We start from the raw sequence: 19580 nt of genomic DNA on the forward strand, positions 1-19580 counted from the left end.
AAATTGTTTGAGGGAGAAATATTCACACATTTGCTGTTTTTTTAATATTCTTAAGGACAATCATGTACCACATAATTTTATAGTGATAATGAATTAGGTGGCGAGTCAGAACTCATGTTCTGTACCAATGCAGTAGTGTATCTCTTAACCAGGGCTCGTCACCTAAATTTCAACTCACTGTATTTATTTTAGGTGCAGAATTTCTTTTTTTGTTTGTTTGTTTGTTTTTATCAGGTGAACTTTATAGTATCACTAAATTATCAAACATAAGTCAGTTTCCTGATGATGCCACGCTGTTTCTGAAAAACAATACTATAATTTCAAACATTATAGGGAAACTTAACTTTTTTGAAAAGGCATCTGGACGAAAGAAGAAATTTAAAAGTCAGCTCCTTTCACTGATTAAGAGCGTGATATGTGGCTGAAAGCTCTGGAAAGGCTAGTAAGTGGACCTTGAGTTGCGATTATTTTGTCACACAATATTTTAATTATTGTCTGCCTGCAGCATGGTTTGTAAAAATATACTACGTAAAATAACAATTAAAAATAACTTAAATAATCATTATGTATTCATTCTTGGGAGTTTAAGTGTTTGTTTAATATGAACACTTCATAAAACCAACCTGTGTGTGTGTGTGTATATGTTGGTCAATATGCTCTCGTCCGACTAAATTCTCATCGGTCGAATAATCTCTGTGTTATTTTCATAAGGAGAAAAGTGCTACATCAACAGCTTTCCAGGATTAACCCATAATTTCCTGCGGCGGGAGGGGCAGACTAACAAATAACCTGTGAAAACAACGGGGTGTATTCAAAACACCCCCGTTGTTTTCACAACTTTGAACTCGCCCAACCTCACGGAGACTGCTGGGTCTAACGGTTCCCAACGTTTACTGAACGTTTACTGAATCTGTGTTTCTCCTGTAATATTATCAACGAACCTCCTCCAGGCCAAAACATATTTTTTAATGCCAAAAATAACGCTAAATATCAGTAACGTAACTCAGTTTAGGAATAGGGCAGTGGTTAGTATGTTTGCGTAGCAAGTGGGGAAAGAGCGGCGGGAAAGTGACGGTGGATGCGAGCGGAGCAGAGGAAAAGGTTAGCGGTAAGTTCTCAGTCTGGCAGTAAATGTACAGTACAGACTAAAGTGTAACAGTTGATAAATGCTAAAAAGTCACGTCTGTTGTTTCCCCAAGTGCTGCAAAAGTGAAGGGTGTTAGCTCTGAAGTTAGCAACAATAGGTTAGCATAACCGGAAGAGGCGAAACGGAGAAATGTGAGTTCACTGTGCACTCTCTCCCGTTACACCCCCCCAACCCACCCACGACTAATCAATTAGTTGAAGATTATGTACGATTTCACTCGACTAAGATTTTCTTTGGTTGACTACAGCCCTGCAAATGTGTCATTTTACCAACAAAGTGAAATTCAAATTTATAGTACTGTTCTATTGTGAAAACAAAATTATGTTCTCATCAAAAACAGACAACATATCACATGATTTACACGTGTTTCCAATATATTTTCTTAGTATACAGAAATATATAACACAAAACTCACGGTTCGGATCGTATCACGGATTTGAGTCACGGATCAGATCATTATTAGGATCAGCGGGGAAAAAAAGGGGGAGACAAATAAAACTTTGTTTTCCATTTATTCTGTAACACACTTACGGCCAGAAACAGCAAGAAACTTTTGCCCATGGTCTTAAATGAAAACAACATTTAAGATGTCCAATGTTTAAATAAAATAAAATAAAATATTAAATGCTCAGTTATTGCAATATGAGGCATGAAACCTTCCTCTTTCAAACAGTGAATGAAACAGCCTCTGTCCACATCATCAAAACTTGATGATAAACATTCACCGCTAACGTCAGTTAGCAGCTAGATGCTAATTAGCTGCTCAGCTGCAGCACATTAAACAGCAGGTAAACATAACTCAAATGTCACTTCGGAATCGAATTAGATGCTGGTTTGATCGTTGCTCTTCGAAATCCCTGTTAACGTTAGCGACACGCTGTCTGTCCGTGACTTGTACTTATAGCAGTTTGTTTACTTTGTCTCAAATGAGAAATTGAATTTTGCAATTAATCCGCAGTTCATATGCCTGTTACACCAGTAGTTAACACGTGTTATTCTAGTTACTTAAAGCTTATTACTCAATATACGGCTCAGCTTAAAACGAACTAAATGAACTGTCAGAAGCAAGCAGCCAGACCTCCTGCACTCATTCACTAATCACACATCAACAGGTGACTGAACAACCACTCAATTAAAAATGAATGAATGAGTCCAGACAGCTCACTGTAACTTCAACTAGCAAACTAACGTTACCCGCAACACATTATATGATCTCTGCTGCATTCTTGTTAAGGAGATAAAAAACACAAAAAAGCCACACAGAGACATTTAACCATCAGAGATGAAATTAGCAACCAAAGAGACAGAGAGAGAGAAGCTGTATCTGACTCACGTTATCTGACGTCTTCTTCTTTCTATCATGGAGATGAAGTATTCATGTCATAACGTCCATTTGTAGCTGTTGGTCATCTTGTTTGTTAGTTAACAGAACTTTGCGGCTGCTGCTTAACCAGTCTGATATCATTAGCAACAATGACAGACAAGCTAACTCTCCTGGTTGTTTTTCCAGTTGCTTCTCTCTCCAGCTTCCCCGACAGCGTCCTGCTGCACAATCCAGATAATTTCTCCCGTTAGCTTAACAACAGTCCTTAACAGTCCTTCCATGGATGTATAAAGAGTCCTTCAGGCTGCTACAACAAGCTAACTGTTGTGTTAGCTAACGCGAGGATCTATCTACTGCTGCTACTCTGCCTTACAGTGGAGAGAATTGAAGATGAAATCTGGAAACTATCATTGGACCAACTCGATGTCAATATTGCATTCTGGTTGTTGATTAGTAAGGGAAGAGCGTCATTTTATGTGTCATGGCCAATCACAGATTAGCATGAAAAAAAATGAAATACATTGAGTCCAATGTAAGAGATTCCGTCCTGCGGAGGACAGCAGGCACCCGTCCTCCTCTGTCCCCCCACTCCACCTCCACCAATTGCGCCCCCCCACCGCCACCATCACCACCACTTCACACACTGCTCTTTCTCCTCCTGCCCTGCAGATGTCGCTGTTGAAGCATTTTAAAGAGAATTTCAGCAATGGATTTTTTCCAAAGAAGAGAGAAAAAACACTTTATAAATACTGAGATTTGGTAATGGTTTATTTCAACCAAATATTCTTTTTTATATTTTGATCTCCCTTTTGCCTCTCAAAAATAGAGTATCAACCTCCTCTGCCTATATGGTCCAGCCATTATATATGTATAATTTATTTATTTATGTGTGTGTGTGTGTGTGTGTGTGTGTGTGCGTGTGTGTGTGTGTAATATGTGTATAATATGTATAAACTGTATATAATGTTTTTGACTTTTAATATTTTTAACTAAAACTTAAAGAATGTTAATCATCATTATAGTCTCATATATAAATAAATATTATGCATGATTAAATGCCTCACATACACAGTTTATCTTATTTAATATCCGGCAGCCATTTTGATCAAAGGCATTTTGTGTGATGTCACTGACGTGAGGTCACAACAGAACATGACACAACATTCCGTGTTCCGTTCATCAAAGCCTCAGAATTCAGGACAAACTGTCAGATACTGAATCGTTGGATCGACATTCGCTCGTTGTATTGAAGTTATCGTGTTAAACACTTGTTTAAACGCCGTCATGAACAAAGACTCCGCAAAACCTTGTCAATCTCCAACTGTTAGGAGAAGAAGTAAGTGAGAAAAACTGGCAATCACTTATTTATACTCATTTATATCATTTATCAGTTGGCACTAATTTCTCAGATTCCTGTTGCTGAGCACTTTTTCTCACCTTGACAATGTATCTGGGATCTGAGTCTGAACTGTGTCTTGACATTAAAAAAAAGATTATTTTATACAATTAGTGACAGAAATTCACAACAAATTAATGTTCAACTGTTTTCTCATTTGCAGAGATTAATAGCAGCCAGACACAACAAAGTCCACAGGCTGCAAAGGATGGCAGGACCAGGGCCAGGAAAAGAAAGGCCAGTCCTGACAAGGAGACCCCCAAGAAGAGGAAAAGGGTCTCTAAAGCCGAACCTTGTAACGGCTCAGAAGAAGGTGTCGGTGTGAAAAGAGGGAAGAGGAAAGTCGAGGAACATGGAGAGGGACCTTTAGAGAAGAAGAGGAAAAGCTTTGACCCTCACCTGGATGACAAGGAGTCCGCGTCCTCCTCAACGGAAACTCGAAGCTTATTGCAGATATTTTGGTCTTATTTGTCCAATTTATCTGTCACTAAGTTTTTTTTCCCGTCATCCCACAACAATGGAGGTGAGATATGAAATTCCATTTTTGTTGCTCACAGCATTAACAAATTATATTTAAAAATTTAAGAAAAGCAACATCTCTTTGCAAAAACAGCACCCTAAATGCAATGAATAATCCACAAAACACACACAAACTGTTGGCTTTTAAGTCAAAAATCTATAATATAGATATAAACAAAACTATGGATAGATGCCACTGGAGGGAAGAGAGAAATGTGTTTTTAAATGTGTCAACGTTAAAGGTGTTGGGAGGCATATTTTTTCCACTTTGGACAGAGCCAGGGTAACTCTTCCCCCTGCCTCAAATCTTTATGTTAAGCTAGGCTACCTAAATCTCAACTCCAACCCTGTACTTTTTTTTTTAATCATCATCAACAATCTAATATTACTCTGGGTGTTTCTCATCTGTAGAGAGCAGCAGCAGCAACCCATTAGAGGGGTGCAGTACATCTGTGACCCCGAGAGGTGTTAAGAGGAGAGCCACTGCTGATGGAGAAGGACCAACCAGGAAGAAGAAGAGGAGCTTGGAAGAGACCAAGGAGGACTCCACCTGCTCAGTAGAGGCCCGCAGAGGTTAGTAGATAGATTATTGAAGGCTTTAAGTAACATGAAATGAATTAATGTTCCAAACAACTGAACTAAAACAAAATGTCTCTGTTTAGCTGAGTTTGAGGCCAAATACGAAGAGGGGAACCAGCTTGGTGAAGGAGGATGTGGATCAGTGTTTGCCGGCTACCGCAAAGCAGATAATTTACCAGTGAGTGTTACATACACATTCTCATGTTTAACCTGCATTGTTTTGCTGCATTTTTTTATGCAGGGCTAATATTTCACGCTGGTCTGAACACAGCCCGACACAGTATGTTCAGAAAGTGTTAACCAAATACCTGTTTGTGTCTTGTAGGTAGCCATTAAACACGTCGCAAGCAACAAACTGTTCTGCAAAGAAGTGGTAAGTGAGCAACACCAACATTTCTTGGACTGAACTAAATGCATTATGGATGATTTATGAGTATCTACGGAGCTTCTTTCCCTTAACCTTCTATTTGTTTTGATGTTTCAGGATAAGAATGGGAAACAGCTCTCTGTGGAGGTCGCCGTGATGTTAAAACTCGGTATGACTGAATCAGCTGTGTCCCTGCTGGACTGGTATGATCTCGACAAGGAGCTCATATTGGTCCTGGAGAGACCGGTCCCCTCTGTAGACCTCTTCGACTACAATGAGGCCAACGGATGCTTAAAAGAGGAGGAGGCCAAGGTAAGTAACTGGAGGATCCTGGTGAATATGTGTTTGTGTGCAAGTTAAGGCCATGTTGGCAGATCAAACACTCCCTCTCCCCTCATCTCCTCTCTCTATCTCTTCCTCAGATCATATTGAAACAGCTGCTGGACGCTACAATAGAACTTCAGGATAAAAACATCTTTCACCGAGACATCAAGACGGAAAACATCCTGATCGAGACTGGCGCTGACGTCCCACGTGTCCGTCTCATTGACTTTGGCTTGAGCTGCTTCTTTAAGAGAAGATCGTTGTGCCGCGTCTTTTACGGTATGATGTCTGGGTACTACTCCTGCTCTTCACCAATCGGTGACTTTTACATTTAAAGAAAGCCTCTCCGCCTCCTCATCACAGTCTTTATTATGTCTGTGTATTTCAGGTACCTCATGTTTCGCCCCCCCGGAGTGGTACAGTCGTCATGCCTACAGTGCCGGCCCCACAACAGTTTGGCAGCTGGGAATAGTCCTGCATGAAATACTGCACAGGGAATCATTTAGGACCAGAGAGTTCAAGGACAACAAGCCAAAAATCAGCAACAAGCTGTCCATCGGTATGAAAAACATGCTTATAGGCAAACATGACATAATTCTGTTTATTTTAGTTCACGTTTCGATGGATCGCTGAAGCTGTTGCCTTCATCTTTCTTCTCCTTCTTTCTCTCCAGAATGCCAGGATTTCTTGCAGAAATGTCTGAACAAAGTTCCCGAGCGGCGACCCACACTTGACCAACTACAGCACCACCCATGGCTCAGATAAACCGACACTACACACACACACACACACACACACCTACACACATTTAAAATCATCAGTCATCATCAATCAAGATTTGTTTTCCAATTACGGCCGCTCATTACATGAATACCACTAGCACTGTTTTCTCTTTGACAGGAAGGCGGATGTGGACGAGTGCGGCTGGACCGTTTTTAATTGGAATCATCTAATTCGGCTGATTATTTTGGACATTTTACTTCAATACTTTTACTTTTTTCCCCACTTGTAGTTCCTGTAGCACCCCCAGTCATCCGAGGAGAGGGGATCTCTCTTTGAATTGCCTTTCCCGAGGTTTCTTCCCATTTTCCTCCTTCTGGTCTCAGGATTTTGGGGAGTTTTTCCTCGTCTTCTTAGAGAGCTTGGGCTGGGTCAGGAGCTGCTGCTGATGAGCAATTAGGAGCCAACGAGCCATTACGTCATAATAATGACAAACGTAATCAGAAAGACAACAATAGTAATAATAATGTCCACAATAAGTCCATGAAAATAAACATTAAAAAAAAGAAAATGAAAGAGTTTGTGCAATAGATTGTGTAATGAACAGAGGAAAATCAACAACTTATACTGCTGCTTTACTGCTTTTATTTATTGTAACTACATCAGGAGAAGCCATGTGAAATCTCATTGTACCGGAGTATAATGACAATAAATATCATTCATCTGTTCATTTGATGTCAGCCTGTTTTCTGCTTGTTGCAGGACTATCAAAAAGACAAGCCAGAAGTGATAAATAAGAAAAAGTTTGAATATTTAGGTGAAATAACTTCTTGTCAGACAGCTCTCTATTATCGATTAAATTCAACATTCATCAGCTGAATGACTGCAGATAAACATAAATAATATAAGCACACTGAAATGTGAAATTAAACTCAGAACAGAACTACTTATGTGTCTTTGTAAATTGTTTGAGGGAGAAATATTCACACACATTTGCTGTTTTTTAAATATTCTTAAGGACAATCATGTACCACATAATTTTATACTGATAATGAATTAGGTGGCAAGTCCTCCTTGATCTCTTCTATATATATGAAGTAGTTTATCTCTTAGCCAGGGCTCGTCACCTAAATTTCAACTCACTATTTATTTTAGGTGCAGAATTTCTTTTTTTGTTTGTTTGTTTGTTTTTATCAGGTGAACTTTATAGTATCACTTAATTATCAAACATAAGTCAGTTTCCTGATGATGCCACACTGTTTCTGAAAAACAATATTATAATTTCAAACATTATAAGGAAACTTAACTTTTTAAAAAGGCATCTGGACTGACAAGAAATTTAAAAGTCAACTCCTTTCACTGATTAAGAGCGTGATATGTGGCTGAAAGCTCTGAAAAAGCTAGTAAGTGGACCTTGAGTTGCGATTATTTTGTCACACAATATTTGAATTACTGTCTGCCTGCAGCATGGTTTGTAAAGATATACTACTTAAAATAACAAATAAAAATAACTTAAATAATCATTATGTATTCATTCTTGGGAGTTTAAGTTTTTGTTTAATATGAACAGTTCATAAAAACAACCTGTGTGTCTGTGTACAAACACACACACACACACATATATATTTTATATATTAGTGGCGGCTGGTGACTCAAAAAATTGGGGAGGACAGGAGGAAAACCAACATGGAATCTTACAACAAACCGCATCAAACTATATCATTGTCCCACCTGATGAAATCAGAGGGGTGGGAGGCAATTTTATATGCCAATAAAACAACTTGCTTGACTGGTGAAAAGGCTGCTTCTTTAAAGACATTTAGCATATACATAATGTCTCTAAACAAAGAAGTGCTCATTTTAGCCATGGAGTGGATCAAATGTGTAGGGCTGTAGTCTGCTGGTCGATTAGCTGGTCAATATGTTCTCGTCCAACTAAATTCTCATTGGTCGAATAATCTGTTATTTTCATAAGGAGAAAAGTGCTACATCAACAGCTTTCCAGGATCAACCCATTATTTCCTGTGGCGGGAGGGACAGACTAACAAATAACCTGTGAAAACAACAGGGTGTATTCAAAACACCCCCGTTGTTTTCACAACTTTGAACTCGCCCAACCTAACGGAGACTGCTGGGTCTAACGGTTCCCAACGTTTATTGAACGTTTACTGAATCTGTGTCTCTCCTGTAACATTATCAACGAACCTCCTCCAGGCCAAAACATATTTTTAATGCCAAAAATAACGCTAAATATCGGTAGCGTAACTCCGTTTAGGAATAGGGCAGTGGTTAGTATGTTTGCGTAGCAAGTGGGGAAAGAGCGGCGGGAAAGTGACGGTGGATGCGAGCAGAGAGGAAAAGGTTAACGGTAAGTTCTCAGTCTGGCAGTAAATGTACAGTACAGACTAAAGTGTAACAGTTAATAAATGCTAAAAAGTCACGTCTGTTGTTTCCCCAAGAGCTGCAAAAGTGAAGGGGGTTAGCTCCGAAGTTAGCAACAATAGGTTAGCCTAACCGGAAGAGGCAAAACGGAGAAATGTGAGTTCACTGTGCACTCTGTCCTGTTACACCCCCCAACCCACCTACGACTAATCAATTAGTTGAAGATTATGTACGATTTCAGTCGACCAAGATTTTCTTTGGTTGACTACAGCCCTGCAAATGTGTCATTTTACCAACAAAGTGAGATTCAAATTTATAGTACTGTTATATTGTGACAAAAAATGTATGTTCTCATCAAAAACAGACAACATATCACATGATTTACACGTGTTTCCAATATATTTTCTTAGTATACAGAAATATATAACAAAACTCACGGTTCGGATCGTATCACGGATTTGAGTCACGGATCAGATCATTATTAGGATCAGCGGGAAAAAAAGGGGAAGACAAATAAAACTTTGTTTTCTATTTATTCTGTAACACACTTACAGCCAGAAACAGCAAGAAGCTTTTGCCCATGGTCTTAACTGAAGACAACATTTAAGATGTTCAATGTGTAAATAAAATAAAATATATAATATATTAAATGCTCAGTTATTGCAATATGAGGCATGAAACCTTCCTCTTTTAAACAGTGAATGAAACAGTCTCTGTACACATCATCAAAACTTGATGATAACAAACATTCACCGCTAACGTCAGTTAGCAGCTAGATGCTAATTAGCTGCTCAGCTGCAGCACATTAAACAGCAGGTAAACATAACTCAAATGTCACTTCGGAACCCAATTAGATGCTGGTTTGATCTTTGCTCTTCGAAATCCCCGTTAACGTTAGCGACACGCTGTCTGTCCATGACTTGTACTTACAGCAGTTTGTTTACTTTGTCTCAAATGAGACATTAAATTTTGCAATTAATCCGCAGTTCATATGCCTGCCGAACCGTGGGGGGCGATCCGTACGGATCACGGATCAACTACAATCCGTTACACCAGTAGTTAACATTTGTTATTCTAGTTACTTTAAGCTTATTACTCAATATACGACTCAGCTTAAAACGAACTAAAGAAACTGTCAGAAGCAAGCAGCCAGACCTCCTGCACTCATTCACTAATCACACATCAACAGGTGACTGAACAACCACTCAATTAAAAACGAATGAATGAGTCCAGACAGCTCACTGTAACTTCAACTAGCAAACTAACGTTACCCACAACATATTATATGATATCTGCTGCATTCTTGTTAAGGAGATAAAAAACACAGAGACATTTAACCATCAGAGATGAAATTAGCAACCAAAGAGACAGAGAGAGAGAAGCTGTATCTGACTCACGTTATCTGACGTCTTCTTCTTTCTATCATGGAGATGAAGTATTCATGCCATAACGTCCATTTGTAGCTGTTGGTCATCTTGTTTGTTAGTTAACAGAACTTTGTGGCTGCTGCTTAACCAGTCTGATATCATTAGCAACAATGACAAACAAGCTAACTCTCCTGGTTAACAACAGTCCTTAGCAGTCCTTCCATGGATGTATAAAGAGTCCTTCAGGCTGCTACAACAAGCTAACCGTTGCGTTGGCTAACGCAAGGATCTATCTACTGCTGCTACTCTGCCTTACAGTGGAGAGAATTGAAGATGAAATCTTGAAACTATCATTGGATCAACTTGATGTCAATATTGCATTCTGGTTGTTGATTAGTAAGGGAGGAGCGTCATTTTATGTGTCATGGCCAATCACAGATTTGCATGAAAAAAAAAAGGAAATACATTGAGTCCAATGTAAGAGATCCCGTCCTGCGGAGGACAGCAGGCACCCGTCCTCCTCTGTCCCCCACTCCACCTCCACCAATTGCGCCTCCACCACCACCACCACCACTTCACACACTGCTCTTTCTCCTCCTGCCCTGCAGGTGTCTCTGTTGAAGCATTTTAAACCGGATTTCAGCAATGGATTTTTTCCAAAGAGAGAAAAAACACTTTATAAATACTGAGATTTGGTAATGGTTTATTTCAACCAAATATTCTTTTTTATATTTTGATCTCCCTTTTGCCTCTCAAAAATAGAGGATCAACCTCCTCTGCCTCTATGGACCAGCCTCCTCTGATTATATATATATATATATAATTTATATATTTATGTGTATGTGTGTGTGTGTGTAATATGTATATACTGAATATAATGTTTTTGACTTTTAATATTTTTAACTAAAACTTAAAGAATGTTAATCATCATTATAGTCTTATATATAAATAAATATTATGCATGATTAAATGCCTCACATGCACAGTTTATCTCATTTAATATCCGGCAGCCATTTTGATCAAAGGCATTTTGTGTGATGTCACTGACGTGAGGTCACAACAGAACATGACACAACATTCCGTGTTCCGTTCATCAAAGCCTCAGAATTCAGGACAAACTGTCAGATACTGAATCGTTGGATCGACATTCGCTTGTTGTATCGAAGTTATCGTGTTAAACACTTGTTTAAACGCCGTCATGAACAAAGACTCCGCAAAACCTTGTCAATCTCCAACTGTTAGGAGAAGAAGTAAGTGAGAAAAACTGGCAATTACTTATTTATACTCATTTATATCATTTATCAGTTGGCACTAATTTCTCAGATTCCTGTTGCTGAGCACTTTTTCTCACCTTGACAATGTATCTGGGATCTGAGTCTGAACTGTGTCTTGATAATGAAATAATCTTTTTTTTATACAATTAGTGACAAAAATTCACAACAAATTAATGTTCCACTGTTTTCTCATTTGCAGAGATTAATAGCAGCCAGACACAACAATGTCCACAGGCTGCAAAGGATGGCAGGACCAGGGCCAGGAAAAGAAAGGCCAGTCCTGACAAGGAGACCCCCAAGAAGAGGAAAAGGGTCTCTAAAGCCGAACCTTGTAACGGCTCAGAAGAAGGTGTCGGTGTGAAAAGAGGGAAGAGGAAAGTCGAGGAACATGGAGAGGGACCTTTAGAGAAGAAGAGGAAAAGCTTTGACCCTCACCTGGATGACAAGGAGTCCGCGTCCTCCTCAACAGACAATCGAAGCTTATTGCAGATATTTTGGTCTTATTTGTCCAATTTATCTGTCACTAAGTTTTTTTTCCCGTCATCCCACAACAATGGAGGTGAGATATGAAATTCCATTTTTGGTGCTCACAGCATTAACAAATTATATTTAAAAATTAAAAAAAAAAAAAAGCAACATCTCTTTGCAAAAACAGCACCCTAAATGCAATGAATAATCCACAAAACACACACAAACTGTTGGCTTTTAAGTCAAAAATCTATAATATATATATAAACAAAACTATGGATAGATGCCACTGGAGAGAAGAGAGAAATGTGTTTTTAAATGCGTCAACGTTAAAGGTGTTGGGAGGCATATTTTTTCCACTTTGGACAGAGCCAGGGTAACTCTTCCCCCTGCCTCAAATCTTTATGCTAAGCTAGGCTACCTAAATCTCAACTCCAACCCTGTACTTTTTTATTATCATCATCAACAATCTAATATTACTCTGGGTGTTTCTCATCTGTAGAGAGCAGCAGCAGCAACCCATTAGAGGGGTGCAGTACATCTGTGGCCCCAAGAGGCGTTAAGAGGAGAGCCACTGCTGATGGAGAAGGACCAACCAGGAAGAAGAAGAGGAGTTTGGAAGAGACCAAGGAGGACTCCACCTGCTCAGTAGAGGCCCGCAGAGGTTAGTAGATAGATTATTGAAGGCTTTAAGTAACATGAAATGAATTAATGTTCCAAACAACTGAACTAAAACAAAATGTCACTGTTTAGCTGAGTTTGAGGCCAAATATGAAGAGGGGAACCAGCTTGGTGAAGGAGGATGTGGATCTGTGTTTGCCGGCTACCGCAAAGCAGATCATTTACCAGTGAGTGTTACATACACATTCTCATGTTTAACCTGCATTGTTTTGCTGCATTTTTTTTACGCAGGGTTAATATTTCATGTTGGTCTGAACACAGCCCGACACAGTATGTTCAGAAAGTGTTAACCAAATACCTGTTTGTGTCTTGTAGGTAGCCATTAAACACGTCGCAAGCAACAAACTGTTCTGCAAAGAAGTGGTAAGTGAGCAACACCAACATTTCCTGGACTGAACTAAATGTATTATGGATGATTTATGAGTATTTATGGAACTTCTTTCCCTTAACCTTCTATTTGTTTTGATGTTTCAGGATAAGAATGGGAAACAGCTCTCTGTGGAGGTCGCCGTGATGTTAAAACTCGGTATGACTGACTCAGCTGTATCCCTGCTGGACTGGTATGATCTGGACAAGGAGCTCATATTGGTCCTGGAGAGACCAGTCCCCTGTGTAGACCTCTTCGACTACAATGAGGCCAACGGAGGCTGCTTAAAAGAGGAGGAGGCCAAGGTAAGTAACTGGAGGATCCTGGTGAATATGTGTTTGTGTGCAAGTTAAGGCCATGTTGGCAGATCAAACACTCCCTCTCCCCTCATCTCCTCTCTCCATCTCTTCCTCAGATCATATTGAAACAGCTGCTGGACGCTACAATAGAACTCCAGGATAAAAACATCTTTCACCGAGACATCAAGACGGAAAACATCCTGATCGAGACCGGCGCTGACGTCCCACGTGTCCGTCTCATTGACTTTGGCTTGAGCTGCTTCTTTAAGAGAAGATCGTTGTGCCGCGTCTTTTACGGTATGATGTCTGGGTACTACTCCCGCTCTTCACCAATCGGTGACTTTTACATTTAAAGAAAGCCTCTCCGCCTCCTCGTCCTCACAGTCTTTATTATGTCTGTGTATTTCAGGTACCTCATGTTTCGCCCCCCCGGAGTGGTACAGTCGCCATGCCTACAGTGCCGGCCCCACTACAGTTTGGCAGCTGGGAATAGTCCTGCATGAAATACTGCACAGGGAATCATTTAGGACCAGAGAGTTCAAGGACAACAAGCCAAAAATCAGCAACAATCTGTCCAAAGGTATGAAAAACATGCTTATAGGCAAACATGACATAATTCTGTTTATTTTAGTTCATGTTTCGATGGATCGCTGAAGCTGTTGCCTTCATCTTTCTTCTCCTTCTTTCTCTCCAGAATGCCAGGATTTCTTGCAGAAATGTCTGAACAAAGTTCCCGAGCGGCGACCCACACTTGACCAACTACAGCACCACCCATGGCTCAGATAAACCGACACCACACACACACACCTACACACATTTAAAATCATCAGTCATCATCAATCAAGATTTGTTTTCCACTTACGGCCGCTCATTACATGAATACCACTAGCACTGTTTTCTCTTCGACAGGAAGGCGGATGTGGACGAGTGCGGCTGGACCGTTTTTAATTGGAATCATCTAATTCGGCTGATTATTTTGGACATTTTACTTTAATACTTTTACTTTTTTCCCCACTTGTAGTTCCTGTAGCACCCCCAGTCATCCGAGGAGAGGGGATCTCTCTTTGAATTGCCTTTCCCGAGGTTTCTTCCCATTTTCCTTCCGGTCTCAGGATTTTGGGGAGTTTTTCCTCGTCTTCTTAGAGAGCTTGGGCTGGGTCAGGAGCTGCTGCTGATGAGCAATTAGGAGCCAATGAGCCATTACGTCATAATAATGACAAACGTAATCAGAAAGACAACAATAACAATAATAATGTCCACAATAAGTCCATGAAAATAAACATTAAAAAAAAGTCATATTTTTTTTGTTTAGACCACAGAGAATCATCATAATCTCTCTTATTGCTTTTTGAGTGATATAAATTTTCCCTTTAATTTTCAATAACATTTTACATTTATTTATTGTAACTACATCAGGAGATGCCATGTGAAATCTCATTGTACCGGAGTATAATGACAATAAATATCATTCATCTGTTCATTTGATGTCAGCCTGTTTTCTGCTTGTGCAAAGTCAGAAGGTCACCAAAACACATGGATTAATCCTCTGAGGACCATGAATATCCACAAAAATGCTACAAGTGATTAGTTACTGCTGGGGCTGCCTTAAAGGAAAATTGGTAGCACGAGTGGAAATCTTGAGAGAGTCACCAAAATTATTAGCAATCATTCTCTGGGGACCACAAGTGTCAATATTGGTAATTTGGCCAGTCAAGATATAGTATCTTGCTCTGGACTAAACTGTTGGGACGAGTCAGCAGCCAACCCACTAACCAACTGTAGCCCAGTTAAAAATATGTTTATAAATAGTTGTCTGTGACAGATAAATAGATAAATAGATAAATAGGGTTTGTTAAAAGAGTATGGTTAAAATTCATATTTCTCATTGTGTTTAAAAAGGTCAAGTTCATGAGTAAACATGTTAAGGATGTTAAAAATGCATACAGGTATTTTATTTTATTTCTTTTTGATAAAAAAAAGCTGCTAATAAAATAGAGTGGTGTCTTTCTGGAGAGGTGAATATGGTCAAATAGGTTTGTGTGTGTTACTTGGCTGACGTGTGTGTACGCAGACAGGGGGAGTAAGAGAGAAAGAGGAGAGAGACTGGAGGAGCGGAGAAGAAAGCAGCAGGAGGTGAACGAGCTAATGCGGGAGTTTTTCTGGGGGGATATCCGAAATTGTGCAGGAAAAAGTATAGATGTACCTGAGTCTTAGATTGTCAGCTCGATAGTCTGTAAGAGGACATGTTTTGGAAGTAACAGATAACTTCTATCCGAAGTCTGCTGCGCTGTAGCCAACTTGAAAGAGGATGCTCGTTAATGAAGTGAGCGGTGAGTTAGCAATGTTAACGGACTGTAGGCTGCTGCTAGCTAACCCAGCTCGACAAAGTAGCTTCGTCTGGACTTATTCCGACCTGGAAACGAGGGACAACAACCAGACATCGCTCTGAGCCACCCGGGGATGCTCAGAGTTCCTCTGGCAACGCTGGATAACCACCAAACTCCGTGAATATGCCCGAGTGCTGCCATCCTGCTCATGGACAGAGACCTGTGGACTGTTAGCTTTCTCTGGAGGATGCCATAACTCTGAAAAAGATACCGACCTGCTTTATTTGTTTCATGCTCTAAACTTGAGTGAAGCGACCACTAAGTTTTTGGTCCCTACGATCACAAGCACCGCATCAGGCCTGCAACGCTTTTATTTTATTTTGTTATATCCTTTTCGTCGGCTTAGCATAGAGTGATAATGTATGTGTGTGTTTGGGCACTAAAATAATTCAGTGGACTAGTAAAAGCATATAATTTAAAGTTGGAAAGGTAAAAAGGGAAAACTACTGTGTGACTTGTGAAACAAAAGCAGTGAACACTCCTGGTATTTAATTTAATATTATTTTCATTTAATTTTGCTTAGAATTAAAGGAGGAAATTATTACTTCTAATTTTAAATGGTTTCTGAGTGTGTTCATTATTTCAGAGGTTAAAAGCTATATAGCCTTCATACCCTATACCAACTTATATTAGAGTGTCGTATTGTACTGTGTTAAAGGGTTAGTACACTCAAGTGTTTGTTACACTGTGGTCTCACAATAAGTTATATTCAAGAGGTATAGGATTTCCAAAGTGACCCAAGCAAAAAACATTTAATAAATTAGAGATAATATAACAAAGGAAATTAGGATAAAGAACTCAGGGCCCCATCCACATAGTATAGAGGGTAGATGGGCTACACAACCAATCCAACATGACTATCCTAGACCCAGCTAGCCTTCTTCCCTTTTTAAAAACTGGACAAAAACACTCCTTACACAAGAGTATAATTCAACAGTATTAGTCAACAAACGTGTTGAGTATGTTTCCCTGACATTTCCTCTGCCATTTGAAACCTGTATTGTTTAAATCTCTTTTACTTGCCAGCAATCTTCCTCCTTTGTTCGTGCATTACTGTGTTGCTTGGCACCTCACCACCTTGTAGATTTTGGAATAGTGTAAAACCACTGGTGGGATTCTGTATTGCCTCACCCGTATATGTGTCATTATATGCATGCACGAGGTAAATAAAGTGGGGATCCACTCCTAAAAACATTGTTCCATAGCGTTACTAGTGGTCAGAAACGTCAAAGGATACCTTTAAATGCGCTACTTCAGTCAGAACAGAACTACTTATGTGTCTTTGAAAATTGTTTGAGGGAGAAATATTCACACATTTGCTGTTTTTTAATATTCTTAAGGACAATCATGTACCACATCATTTTATAGTGATAATGAATTAGGTGGCAAGTCCTCCTTGATCTCTTCTATATTGGTATAGAACTCATGTTCTGAACCAATATATGCAGTAGTTTATCTCTTAGCCAGGGCTCGTCACCTAAATTTCAACTCACTGTATTTATTTTAGGTGCAGAATTTCTTTTTATGTTTGTTTGTTTGTTTTTATCAGGTGAACTTTATAGTATCACTTAATTATCAAACATAAGTCAGTTTCCTGATGATGCCACGCTGTATCTGAAAAATAATACTATAATTTCAAACATTATAGGGAAACTTAACTTTTTTGAAAAGGCATCTGGACTGACAAGAAATTTAAAAGTCAGCTCCTTTCACTGATTAAGAGCGTGATATGTGGCTGAAAGCTCTGGAAAGGCTAGTAAGTGGACCTTGAGTTGTGATTATTTTGTCACACAATATTTGAATTATTGTCTGCCTGCAGCATGGTTTGTAAAAATATACTACTTAAAATAACAAATAAAAATAACTTAAATAATCATTATGTATTCATTCTTGGGAGTTTAAGTTTTTGTTTAATATGAACACTTCATAAAACCAACCTGTGTGTGTGTGTGTGTGTGTATATGTTGGTCAATACGCTCTCGTCCGACTAAATTCTCATTGGTCGAATAATCTCTGTATTATTTTCATAAGGAGAAAAGTGCTACATCAACAGCTTTCCAGGATCAACCCATTATTTCCTGCAGCGGGAGGGACAGACTAACAAATAACCTGTGAAAACAACGGGGGTGTATTCAAAACACCCCCGTTGTTTTCACAACTTTGAACTCACCCAACCTAACGGAGACTGCTGGGTCTAACGGTTCCCAACGTTTACTGAACGTTTACTGAATCTGTGTCTCTCCTGTAATATCATCAACAAACCTCCTCCAGGCTATAACATAGTTTTTAATGCCAAAAATCTGACGTCTTCTTCTTTCTAAATATCGGTAGCGTAACTCAGTTTAGGAATAGGGCAGTGGTTAGTATGTTTGCGTAGCAAGTGGGGAAAGAGCGGCGGGAAAGTGACGGTGGATGCGAGCGGAGCAGAGGAAAAGGTTAGCGGTAAGTTCTCAGTCTGGCAGTAAATGTACAGTACAGATTAAAGTGTAACAGTTAATAAATGCTAAAAAAAAAAAAAAAAAAAGTCACGTCTGTTGTTTCCCCAAGTGCTGCAAAAGTGAAGGGGGTTAGCTCCGAAGTTAGCAACAATAGGTTAGCCTAACCGGAAGAGGCAAAACGGAGAAATGTGAGTTCACTGTGCTCTCTGTCCTGTGACACCCCCCAATCCACCCGCGACTACTCAATTAGTTGAAGATTATGTACAATTTCAGTCGACTAAGATTTTCTTTGGTTGACTACAGCCCTGCAAATGTGTCATTTTACCAACAAAGTGAAATTCAAATTTATAGTACTGTTCTATTGTGACAACAAATTTATGTTTTCATCAAAAACAGACAACATATCACATGATTTACACGTGTTTCCAATATATTTTCGTAGTATACAGAAATATACAACAAAACTCACGGTTCGGATCGTATCATGGATTTGAGTCACGGATCAGATCATTATTAGGATCAGCGGGAAAAAAGGGGAAGACAAATAAAACTTTGATTTCTATTTATTCTGTAACACACTTACAGCCAGAAACAGCAAGAAGCTTTTGCCCATGGTCTTAAATGAAGACAACATTTAAGATGTCCAATGTGTAAATAAAATAAAATATATAATATATTAAATGCTCAGTTATTGCAATATGAGGCATGAAACCTTCCTCTTTTAAACGGTGAATGAAACAGCCTCTGTCTACATCATCAAAACTTGATGATAAACATTCACCGCTAACGTCAGTTAGCAGCTAGATGCTAATTAGCTGCTCAGCTGCAGCACATTAAACAGCAGCTAAACATAACTCAAATGTCACATCAGAACCGAATTAGATGCTGGTTGGATCGTTGCTCTTCGAAATCCCTGTTAACGACATACTGTCTGCCCATGACTTGTACTTAGAGCAATTTGTTTACCTTGCCTCAAATGAGAAATTGAATTTTGCAATTAATCCGCAGTTCATATGCCTGCCGAACCGTGGGGGGCGATCCGTACGGATCACGGATCAACTACAATCCGTTACACCAGTAGTTAACATTTGTTATTCTAGTTACTTTAAGTTTATCACTCAATATACGACTCAGCTTAAAACGAACTAAAGAAACTGTCAGAAGCAAGCAGCCAGACCTCCTGCACTCATTCACTAATCACACATCAACAGGTGACTGAACAACCACTCAATTAAAAACGAATGAATGAGTCCAGACAGCTCACTGTAACTTCGACTAGCAAACTAACGTTACCCACAACACATTATATGATCTCTGCTGCATTCTTGTTAAGGAGATAAAAAACACAAAAAAGCCACACAGAAACATTTAACCATCAGAGATGAAATTAGCGACCAAAGAGACAGAGAGAGAGAAGCTGTATCTGACTCACGTTATCTGACGTCTTCTTCTTTCTATCATGGAGATGAAGTATTCATGCCATAACGTCCATTTGTAGCTGTTGGTCATCTTGTTTGTTAGTTAACAGAACTTTGCGGCTG

The 19580-nt window shown here is 39.4% G+C and overlaps 2 protein-coding genes and 1 long non-coding RNA gene across 3 annotated transcripts in view; 2 read left to right on the forward strand and 1 right to left on the reverse strand.

Moving 5' to 3' along the window:
• Nucleotides 1-19580, reverse strand: part of caln1 (calneuron 1) — a 192928-nt gene that overhangs the window by 45581 nt on the left and 127767 nt on the right. The window lies entirely within an intron of this gene.
• On the forward strand, nt 1004-5088 carry LOC122983870. Its single transcript, XR_006403779.1, has 4 exons — nt 1004-1101; nt 4031-4390; nt 4798-4959; nt 5049-5088. It is a non-coding gene; the product is annotated as an uncharacterized LOC122983870 (long non-coding RNA).
• On the forward strand, nt 11136-14001 carry LOC122983866 (serine/threonine-protein kinase pim-1-like). The gene is made up of 9 exons (XM_044354041.1): nt 11136-11375; nt 11599-11958; nt 12370-12531; nt 12621-12715; nt 12864-12911; nt 13023-13220; nt 13331-13511; nt 13624-13794; nt 13909-14001. The coding sequence occupies exons 1-9, from the start codon at nt 11324-11326 to the stop codon at nt 13998-14000; spliced, it is 1359 nt and encodes a 452-aa protein (XP_044209976.1). The 5' UTR covers nt 11136-11323; the 3' UTR covers nt 14001.

This window comes from Thunnus albacares, chromosome 6 (genome assembly GCF_914725855.1).
Source record: "Thunnus albacares chromosome 6, fThuAlb1.1, whole genome shotgun sequence".
NCBI classification, from domain to species: Eukaryota; Metazoa; Chordata; class Actinopteri; order Scombriformes; family Scombridae; genus Thunnus; species Thunnus albacares.

Coding starts and splice junctions, on each gene's coding strand:
- LOC122983866 (XM_044354041.1), top strand. CDS start 11,324: ATGAACAAAGACTCCGCAAAACCTTGTCAATCTCCAACTGTTAGGAGA. Junction 12,532..12,620: donor CTCAGTAGAGGCCCGCAGAG/GTTAGTAGATAG, acceptor GTCACTGTTTAG/CTGAGTTTGAGGCCAAATAT. Junction 12,912..13,022: donor AACTGTTCTGCAAAGAAGTG/GTAAGTGAGCAA, acceptor TTGATGTTTCAG/GATAAGAATGGGAAACAGCT.